The 11,081-nt window shown below is 40.3% G+C and overlaps 2 protein-coding genes across 2 annotated transcripts; both read left to right on the forward strand.

Annotated features, from left to right (window-relative positions):
* Nucleotides 1-939: 939 nt before the first annotated feature.
* On the forward strand, nt 940-3,070 carry LOC105930164 (UDP-glucuronosyltransferase 2A2). Its single transcript, XM_036136015.1, has one exon. It carries the CDS (start codon nt 962-964, stop codon nt 2,540-2,542), a length of 1,581 nt encoding a protein of 526 aa, XP_035991908.1. The 5' UTR covers nt 940-961; the 3' UTR covers nt 2,543-3,070.
* Nucleotides 3,071-4,361: 1,291 nt separating this feature from the next.
* On the forward strand, nt 4,362-8,297 carry LOC110368868 (UDP-glucuronosyltransferase 2A1). Its single transcript, XM_036136014.1, has 2 exons — nt 4,362-4,502; nt 6,199-8,297. The coding sequence occupies exons 1-2, from the start codon at nt 4,374-4,376 to the stop codon at nt 7,783-7,785; spliced, it is 1,716 nt and encodes a 571-aa protein (XP_035991907.1). The 5' UTR covers nt 4,362-4,373; the 3' UTR covers nt 7,786-8,297.
* Nucleotides 8,298-11,081: the final 2,784 nt, after the last annotated feature.

Here is an 11,081-nt window from a genome sequence, read left to right on the forward strand (position 1 = left end):
TACAAATTCATTAAAACAATCTTTATCTAGACCCACTTCAAAGGTAACTTTATTAATTTTATTTGATTTATTTGATTTTCACGAGCAGTTAAGAACTATTAGTGGTATTTAAAAATCGGTTGACAACAGATAATAAATGAGCATAACTTCTTATCGCTCTTGCCCTGTAATCTTAACCATTGGGGCTGCCACGGTGCATTGATACCGGACTGTTGTGGCAATAAAACATGTGAGTTATTATAGAAAGGACTGTGGTGATATTTTCTTATTTTAAGAATTCTGATTTTTTATCCTGTACAGTTTTAAAATGACCTGCTTTAAATAGATTGTTGTTTTGTTGTTGTTGTTTTTATTTATTTAATGAAACCAATATAAAACAGTCAAATTACTTAAACATTGTTAAGGGTGTTATTTACGAAGTGCTGAATAAGACTGTGGTGACATTTGATAATAAGAATAGATGGTTATATCGTTCCACGGATATTTTTTCACTTCAACCTATTGTTCTAGTGTACGAGGCGCACTTGAACGCACCATGAGGTTTTTTTTTCCCGTGGCCATAAAACGACGTTTGTGCGCGCAATGGCGTAACAGCGGCGAGAACATGGTTTGGCGGAGGAGCTCGACTCGACACAACACCTGATTGTTTGGTGTTGTTGTGTTCCAGCCTAACTAAAAGTTGTTGTTTTTTGTCAGAGGAGACAGGACTGACCACGGTAACAGTGCAAATAATATGTTTAGTGCAGAAACCCGTGATGTATTACATTTATAAAAAAAGAAAGAAAGAAAGAAAGAAAGAAAGAAGCGTTTTCGCTGAAATTGATTCTTATCTTATACTAACATTTAGTAGAACCAATAGAATTGTGGCTACAAACAGGTGATTCTGGCTTGTAGTGTGTGCCCTGATTTGTATCATCCATTAGTTTTCTTGTACACTGACAATCAGCTGCTTGTGTTCCAGATGAAGCCGATCTGCTGCGGGCCTTTGCTGCTGCTCGTCCTCCTTCCCAGCTCCTGCAAAGGAGGAAACATCTTGGTGCTGCCTATCGAGGGCAGCCATTGGATAAACATGGACATTTTAATAAAAGCTCTGCACTCCAAAGGACACAGTCTGACAGTTATGCGCCCCAGCAACAGCTGGTACATTAAAGATAACGCATCCTATTACAGCACCTTCACAGTTCCGGTGGAGAGGAGCTTCTATCAGACGTTCATCACCAAAATCATATTCGACATCATACAGTTTGAGCGGGGGGCCTTGCCTCTGACCAGCTTCCTCCACGCGTCGTTCGGCATGTTCAGCACGGCTCTGGAGATTCACAGGGCCGTGAGTGAATTTGTCTCGGCCATGCTGGATGACGCAGACCTGGTCAGAACCCTGAATAACACCAGGTTTGACCTGGTTCTCACTGACCCGTGTTGGGGTAGCGGAGCGGTCCTGGCTAAATATTTGAGCCTGCCTTTAGTTTTCAATGTTCGCTGGATAATATCTGAGGAAGGTCATTTTGCCGTTGCTCCCTCGCCACTGTCATATGTTCCTATCACAGGGTCTGGCCACACTGATAAGATGAGCTTTTTTCAGAGGGTTAAAAACAACCTCTTATACTCTATCGTCCGAATGAACGACATGTTGATCACGAAGCAAGTGTACCAGCCACTTTGTGAGAAATATCTCGGACCTGATTGTGACTTTGATCTGATAAAGACCGATGCAGACGTCTGGCTGATGAGGACCGACTTTGTGTTCGACTACCCGCGTCCCACAATGCCCAATGTTGTGTACATGGGAGGGTTCCAGTGTAAACCTGCAGAACCCCTTCCTGACCATATGGAGGAGTTTGTGCAGAGTTCTGGAGAGAACGGAGTCATTATCATGTCTTTGGGAACTTACGTGCCTCAACTTCCAGATGACCTGGCAGATGGGATCGCCGCAGCTTTCGCCAAGTTGCCCCAGAAAGTCATCTGGAGCTATAGAGGAACCAAACCGTCCACTCTGGGTAACAACACTTTGGTGGTTGACTGGATGCCACAGAAAGACCTTTTAGGGCATCCTAAGATAAAGCTGTTTGTGGCTCATGGAGGAACAAACGGACTCCAGGAAGCCATTTATCATGGGGTCCCGGTGGTTGGTCTACCCTTATTTTTTGACCAATACGACAATCTGCTCCGTCTGCAAGTGAAAGGAGCAGCCAAAATTCTTACCCTGAACACCGTGGACAAAGACGACAACCTGTTTAAAGCTATCCAAGAGGTGTTGAACGAACCGTCCTACAGGCTGAACATGCAGAGACTCTCCAGCCTGCACAGGGATCAGCCGATGAAGCCGATCGACACCGCCCTCTTCTGGATAGAGTACGTCATGCGGCACAAAGGCGCCGCTCACCTGAAAGCCCAGTCCTACAGAATGCCCTGGTACGTCTACCACTCTGTAGACGTGGCCCTCTTCCTGACAGGAGCAGTGCTGCTCATGCTCCTGGCTGCAATCATGTTCATCAAGCGTTTATGGAAGTCTGTGTGTGGACGTAAAGTCAAATCCGACTAAAGATTCAGAAAATGTACGCGGGGACAAACTGGAGATATGACAACCGGTGTAGATTTGACGTGCATTATTTTATGCTCGTACTGAAACCTGTTTGCAAATGTGTTTTGTTCATCAATATGGTGCTAGTTAAGGACATGTACATTTACTTGCTTATTGTAATCCATAATGTACTGCAATGCTTCAGGAAGGTAAGGTACAATAAAATAGATGTAGTAAGCTGTGGATAATATTCTAATTTGTTTTTCCTGTTCCTATTGAAGCAAAGTAGGTCTTAGTTGCTGTGTTGGTCATTTTAAAAAAAAGTTTCATGACATTTACCAAAAGTGTTTAGTACAAAAGAAATGATTGTACCGTGTACTGCATGTTAATTGAGTCCGTAAATGCAGCTTTTCAGTGTTTCACAAAGCTGATATGTTCCTTCTGCAAAACACACACACACATTAAATTTGTGTTCAGTTGAATTTGGTTGCTGTTTTTGTAAATAGGCTTGTGTTGTAAATATGTCTTTAATAAATGTGTACCAGATCATCGCAGTGCAAATGTTTTCATACCTTTAAAGCCCCTTTTAAATTTTTTCACAACCACAGATGTTATTTCTTTAAAATTGCATTTAAGACTTAGACTTAGACAACTTTATTTGTCATTTTGTATGCACAGAGTGCGTACAGAACGAAATTTTGTTTGCATACAGCTTGAAAATTACAGTGAATTGCAGTAGATTACAGGATAAAGTAAGTTACAGGATAAAATTTACAGGATAAAATTTAAGGGATAAAGTTTACAGGATAAAGTGCAGCAGTGATTTAACAGTACAACAATTGAAATGTAAACAATGCAGGAGAAAGAGACTGTGTGCGACTTTATTTAACTTGATAGATCAACACAAACAATAATACATAATTGGTAAAATGAAGGGAAAATCAGACATGGTTTTCAGAATGTTTTTATTTAAATATTTGGAGAAACTGGATGGGGAACAGATCCTTTTTATTTTGAAACCAGAGAACAGACTGAAGGTGTGGCTTCTTTTTACTGTCTGTGGAAGAGATCTGACACAGTAATCTTGTGATTAATCCTATTTATTCTGACAATTTAAACCAAAACAAAGGGATGGTGCTATACGATTGAACTGGACTGACTGTTTAGAAACAGGAGGAAAAAAATCAACTTTATAGTGGACTGACCTAAAACACACGTTGCACACAGTTAATCAAACAGTGACAGGTGTTCTTATCTTACCACGGCTCCCACACCTTCGCTCAGGTAGAATAATTGCTCCAAAGTCAAACTTCATGTAATCACCTGGGCTTTCTTATAGGCAACCTTCTACCATAAAAGGCTTTACTCGCCTTCACTTCTGTGTGTAATGAATCAGGTTGATTTAAGCTGAAGTCGCCCCAGATTGTATTTTGTAGAACTGCAAATGAACTCGAGCTGTTTGTAAGGTGCTTTAAGAAGACTTTAGTTGTAATTTTACACTGTACAATAGAAATAGAAAGGGTCTCCTAGTCTTTCTATCTTATGAGTGAGACAAAACTCAGTTCACCAACGATCACACCAACCTATAGCTACAGAAACACTGAAATAAATATGGAAAAGAAAACCTTGTGACGAATCTAAATAGCCCACATAAAAAAAACTGTTGTTTAATTTTGTCAGTTGAAATATTTATGATGTGCTTTTGTGAAACATGGATAATCTGTCCAATCAACACGTGTGCTGAATGTTTAGATATCACCAGCTGTGTAGCCTCTCTTGTGCAATAATGACTGAATTTCTTGTTTCAGACACTAGGGGTCGCCACTGAGAAAGCGCCATCTCCCCACAGCAAATGGGAGCGCCTTTCAGGGACTTCCTCATACCTGCCTCTTCTTTTATTGCTTCCATGCTTCACCTAACAACAAACGGGTTGGATTGCTGCGAAGCAACGGCGTTAATTCAGATTGCCTCCAAAAACTCGGTAGGAGTCAGTTAATTTTGCATTGTTTTGTCAGTCCTGCAGTTTTTATCACTTTATGTCATGTCAGATCCTTGCTGTGCAGAAGTGTTACTAGATGTCCCTGCGCTAAACGCTGTGTTCCTCTTGTCTTGCCATTTTCCACTAACACACTAAAAGCAACTTTAATCTGTGGTCTGGAAAAACAAAACTTATCTATCTATTGAATTAAAATTTGTTGGGAGCAGTTATACTCAAGCAAAAGTTACTGAGCATGTGCAGACTGAACTTTACCTTCATGCCTGAGGAAGGTGTGGATGTTGGACCCGCACGATCCCTGTAGTGTCAACATGTGTTTCCACATGTGATTGCTTGCTTCAGAGACCCCTCAGTAATATGTTTCATTACTTCAGATTATGTTTTTCCACCAAATCCTACACAATGCAGTGGGAAAGCAATTCACAGCTACATTCAGATTCAGTTATAGATCAAGTGCAAAACGCACTCCAGAGAATTTTAATTTACCAGAGCTACGTTTGTCAAGTCTCTGGTGCAAGAAGCACTACATGGGAAGCCTTTTGTGGCGCACAGAAGGCATTTTGGTATTTGTAACAACAAAGAAATTGGCTTCTGAGGTGGTGCTTCGTTTACTTCTGAAGTTGAAACTTGGATCTTGGACTGGACTCAAAGTGTGTTCCAGTTTACCAGGTACCAGTAAGATTAGCTGACTGATGTAGTTTGTGACGAGGCTAACTACTACTAATACAAACAACATGCCAGCTTGTTCACTACAGGAGGTTCTCTTTAGACATCAGACTTAATTACATCCAAATAGACGAAAATGCAAATAATCTTTCTTCTTTTTTTTTCTTCTTTTTTTTTTTTTACATACATTTCTGGTATGCAGCAGGGTAATAATCTGAAGCCTACCTGCAAGTGTAACTCTGATTGGTTCATAAAAGGGAAGGTCCTAGTGTGGCCTACTCTAAGTTTAGACAGAGATTCGATTGCAATTACTATAGTGGGACCCCCAAACAGGCTATGGCCCTAAAATGTGGGTGGATTAAAAGTATTAGGGTAACAAGAGAAGAACTAAATTGCTCCATATCAACTTAAAAGACACATCTCCGGTTATCGTATACAGGCTTCATGGCATTTGGCGCCGAGGGTGGTACGGGCATTTTTGGGGTTTAGGGGGCAATTTAACTGTCACAGAAGACCAAGTTAACTTTAATAAATTAAAGTAGCATTTGAAAACTGCATTTTGCATTTACTATGGCATTTACTCAGGTTTGTGGACTGATTTTAAAATAGGTTTGAGCTGAAACATTTAGGTTGTGACAACAACAGAAAAAGTTTATGAGGGTGCAAACATATTTTGATGCCACTGTATATGAAGAAAGGAGCTCTTCCCCGTGGCTGGCTTTCAGTCAGCAAATTTATGTTGCTTATCTGGGAGGATTAAAAAACTCTGTCTGATCAGCTGGAGGCAAACATAGGCTCCATCCAAATACCCTTGTTGAGTAAGGACTCTGTAGCCAAAGCGGAAGTGTGTCAGCGGTCGCTGTCCGAATAGTGCAGCTTTATATTACTAATCCAAAGGCTGTGTCTCAGCACATCACATAAAATAAACTAAATCACCTGAAAGCACAACTTACCATTAAATAAGGCAAACTTTATTGTTATTGTTTAACTCTTGTGTCCCATGCTTCCTTTTCAGATGAAGGCCGCCTTTTGCTGCAGGGCGTTGCTCCTGCTCGTCCTTGTGCCCGGTTGCTGTCAGGGTGGCAACATCTTGGTCATTCCCACTGAAGGAAGCCACTGGATAAACATGGAAATTCTTCTCAAAGCACTGCACTCCAGGGGACACAATGTCACCATTGCGTGCTCCAGCAAAAGCTGGTACATAAAGGAGAACTCCTTATATTACAGCACTTTCACAGTTCCAATGGAAAAGAGCTTAATAGATAAGGATGTTTTACAAAAGCTCCTTTCTGAGTTCATAAGATTGGAACGGGGGACTTTACCTATCACCAGTTTCCTCCAGATGACGCTAGGCTTGTTCAGCAAACTTGTTGAAGTTCACAGTGCTGTTAGCGCATTTGTGCCAGCCCTGCTGGATGATGCAGAGCTGATGAGGAAACTGAATGAGACCAAGTTTGATCTGGTTCTCACTGACCCCTGCTGGGGTAATGGAGCCATATTGGCCAAATATATGAACCTCCCTTTGGTTTATAACGTTCGGTGGTTAATGCCTGAAGAAGCTCATTTTGCCATCGCTCCTTCACCAATATCCTACATACCTGTCACAGGATCCGGCCACACTGATAAAATGACCTTTTTTCAGAGAATTAAAAACATAATTTTGTATGTGATGACTAACCTTCAAAGCAGGTTTGTGACTAAGCAAGTGTACCAGCCACTTTGTGAGAAATATCTCGGACCTGATTGTGACTTTGATCTGATAAAGACTGATGCAGACGTCTGGCTGATGAGGACCGACTTTGTGTTCGACTACCCACGTCCCACAATGCCCAATGTTGTGTACATGGGAGGGTTCCACTGTAAACCTGCCGAACCCCTTCCTGACCATATGGAGGAGTTTGTGCAGAGTTCTGGAGAGCACGGAGTCATTATCATGTCTCTCTCAACATTTGTAAATCAACTTCCAGACGACCTGGCAGACGGGATCGCCGCATCTTTCGCCAAGTTGCCCCAGAAAGTCATCTGGAGCTATAGAGGAACCAAACCGTCCACTCTGGGTAACAACACTTTGGTGGTTGACTGGATGCCACAGAAAGACCTTTTAGGGCATCCTAAGATAAAGCTGTTTGTGGCTCATGGAGGGACTAACGGGGTCCAGGAAGCCTTGTGTCATGGAGTCCCAGTCGTGGGTTTTCCCCTTGTTTTTGACCAATATGACAATCTGCTCCGTTTGCAGGAGAAAGGAGGTGCTAAAATTCTTACTCTGAATTTAATGGAAAGCGGTGACTACTTCCTAAATGCTTTGCAAGAGGTGTTGAACGAACCCTCCTACAGGCTGAACATGCAGAGACTCTCCAGCCTGCACAGGGATCAGCCGATGAAGCCGATCGAAACCGCCCTCTTCTGGATAGAGTACGTCATGCGGCACAAAGGCGCTGCTCACCTGAAAGCCCAGTCCTACAGAATGCCCTGGTACGTCTACCACTCTGTAGACGTGGCCCTCTTCCTGACAGGAGCAGTTCTGCTCATGCTTCTGGCTGCTGTCATGTTCATCAGGTGTTTATGGAAGTCTGTGTGTGGACGTAAAGTCAAATCTGACTAATGATTCAGGAGATGTGCGTTATGTATACAGGTCTATTCTAGAGTATACAGGTATTCTGGTTTACAGTTTGAATTGGGGAGCTGTTGTAATATATTATTAGTAAAATTAATGGGAAGATTTTATTATCTATTCATTAAGAATTTATAATATTATTATAATTTTTTTGTTTAGGATCTAAAATCTGTACCATACTTGTGATTGGTAGAACATCTGAATCTATGGCAGAAAGAAATTATACAAGGGTTCATCATGTGTGGAAATCAAAACTATCTGAGAATGACATCATATCAAATTTGACCATGTTTCATTTACAGGGTTGCAGATGAATGGGATTCATAAATTGTTTAAATCAGGGAATATGCTAACTACAGTTACCAAAACAAACTAAATTATGCCCAGTATTTCTTTATATTGTATGTACTTATCACTAATAAGTGCTCCAAAAGCATCTAAAGACAATTACAAGGTCGGCTTTCTATCACCTGAGGAACATTTCCAGGATTAAAAGACTAGTGTCTCAGAAGGATCTGGAAAAACGAATCCATGCATTTATTTTTAGTCGAATTGATTACTGCAATGGTGTTTTCACAGGTCTGCCTAAAAAGTGGATCAGACAACTGCAGCTGATCCAGAGCACTGCTGCCTGTTTCCTCACTAAGACTAAGAAAGTAGAGCACATCAGCCCAGTTCTAAAGTCCTTACACTGGCTCCCTGTATCTCAGATAATAGACTTTAAAATCCTTCTGTTAGTCTAGAAATCCCTAAATGGCTTAGCACCTAAATACATCACAGACTTGTTATCAGTGTATCAACCATCCAGACCAAGGTCTTCTGGCTCCAGCCTACTCTGCATAGAACCACAACCAAACACGGAGAAGCAGCATTTAGTTCCTATGCTCCACTTATCTGGAACAAACTTCCACAAAACTGTAAAAGTGCTGAATGTCTGAATTCTTTTAAATCAAGATTAAAAACGCATTTGTTTAGGATTGCCTTCGACTGTTCTACTTAAACTGTTTTAATAAATATAAGCCCATAGAAATAATGAATTATATTCAATCCTTGAAGCAAACAAAATAGGATTCACAAATACAGAACAGTGACTGAAGTTTTAACTTTAAATTACATTAAATTAGATTACAATTTTCAGCTGAAATATGAGCGCTCCTGCCTGGAGGAGGGGAGCTGATGATTTTCACCTGGAAACAGAAGACCTTTTGTCAGCGGGACAAGAGGCTGTGCAGCATTGGGTGCTGGGTGAAAGCCGCAGGTGTGCTTAAAGCATCTGACTTCTATCTAGAGGTAGGTAGATTTGAAAAGGAGAATTCTCTCTCATTATACCAGAACGGCCAATAAGTGTTAAGCCTTTTATTTGGTTGGTCGACCTTGCAGAGGACCTTTTAAAAAAATAATTAACATTTTTTTAAAAAAAGGGTCTGGAAGCAGAGAAGTCCTTATAATGGGTTTAAGGCAGTTTCCAGGGCCAATCTTTTCCCCAGGGTGGAAAGTTTGATTTCATGATGAAAAGTATGGGCCTAAAAACATGACAGGACTGAAACATCATTAGTTCAACTTTGTAGTCCAACTGTTTTTAATATTTTCTTTTAATTTCTATTTTTCCATGTTTTATTTTGTTTCTACATTTTATTCCAACTTTTTCTGTTTTTATTTTCCTATATTTCAATCATGTAAAGCACTGCATTGTGTTTGTTTTGAAATGTGCTCTACAAATAAATTTGCCTTGCCTTGCCTAATATACAGAATATGCGTTCTGATGAGGCTCATTTGTCATACTAAAAGTACATTTTGAAAATATCCTTTAGCAGGTATTACATCATTGAGCCCACATTTCTGTATTATCTTTATTTTATTGATCTGATGAGATTCTAATTCTAAGTTTGAATGGTTTCAGCTGTAAGGTGAAAATAATCATACTGTATTGTTCTCATGGTGTGTTCACTTTTTACAAGTACGTTAGAATTTTGCAAAACCCTTTCTTGACAGAGCTGTTTTCTTTCACAGAAATGGATGTTTTGTTGGAGACCCTGAAGCTTAAAGCTTCCCCACGTTTATTATTTTTCTCCTGTAATTGATTGGTTTGCCCTAACTGTGCAATAAATACTTGCTTTCCAGTGACAATAACAATTTTCACCGGTTATTAGTTTATTTTGTGTTACGTCCTGCGCCAGACATCGTTCTTGCTGTTTAGGTGGACAGATGGCGATAAAAAAGTTTCAGCACAACTGGTCCAATACTAGGCTCAATTGATTATAAATCACATAATCTGACCTGTGGCATTATGTCTTGGACTCCTGGGTGAAGAGTGGGGCAGAGCTATCAACTAATCGCCACCTATCAGTAAGAGATCCTGTGACAGAATAGATAGGCAGACAGAACCCAAATGTGAGTGGTGAAGATGACCAGGGAATTAGAGACCACTTATGTGATTTCTTTTGAATGAGTTTTTTTTTTTTTATAATTACATAAGTGGTCTCATTAATATTCAGGTGACCAAGTAAACAACTCACACCAAGAAATAGACTCTGATGACCCTGGGGAGAGACGGGCTGGATTTGCATCTGACTTGGAATGCTTCTAGGAGGATGCTCAAAATCAGACACAATAGTTAGACTAGTTTGGCCATGAAAAATGAGTGAACCACTGCATTACAAATTAACGACACATTTTATTCACATTCAAATTCAAAGCCGTCCGAGATGTGGACGTTGGTCAACTGTTGCTATGTTTTGTACTTCATAAAATATTTCTTGTAAGAATCTGCTACAGGTGTAATTCTGCAGTTTTTTCCCCCCAGGGGGAGACAAATATCCTTTTCTGAGCATGTGTGGCCAGAACATCACTTTCAGGAAGCAAATGCATCTGGTGTCTAACACTCGCCTCAGTGGGTGTTAGTAGAGAGGTTTGAAAATTCTCACATTTTGCTTTAGTGCTTACATGTTAAGAACGACTGCTGCTTTGGAGATACAATTTGAGATACTTTTTTGGAGATACAAGTTGCTATCACATTCTTAGTTATATTAATGTTGAACGAAGTACACAACAGTTATGGACAACAAAAGAAGAGTTTAAATGTTTACCGGAAAAGAAAGGTAGGCTACATCTCAAATAAGTAGGATATGGTGAAAAAGTTATTTTTTTTGTCGCTCATTTGAAAGTGAATCTCTTTCTTTTTTATATATCTATATAACCGAGAAAGAGAGAATGTTGATTTCTATGCACTCAATACTTGGTTGGCCCTCCTTTGCATGAATTACTGCATCAGTGCAGCAGGGGAT

This window comes from Fundulus heteroclitus, chromosome 4 (genome assembly GCF_011125445.2).
Source record: "Fundulus heteroclitus isolate FHET01 chromosome 4, MU-UCD_Fhet_4.1, whole genome shotgun sequence".
In the NCBI taxonomy this organism is placed as follows: Eukaryota; Metazoa; Chordata; class Actinopteri; order Cyprinodontiformes; family Fundulidae; genus Fundulus; species Fundulus heteroclitus.

Coding starts and splice junctions, on each gene's coding strand:
- LOC110368868 (XM_036136014.1), top strand. CDS start 4,374: ATGGGAGCGCCTTTCAGGGACTTCCTCATACCTGCCTCTTCTTTTATT. Junction 4,503..6,198: donor AGATTGCCTCCAAAAACTCG/GTAGGAGTCAGT, acceptor CTTCCTTTTCAG/ATGAAGGCCGCCTTTTGCTG.
- LOC105930164 (XM_036136015.1), top strand. CDS start 962: ATGAAGCCGATCTGCTGCGGGCCTTTGCTGCTGCTCGTCCTCCTTCCC.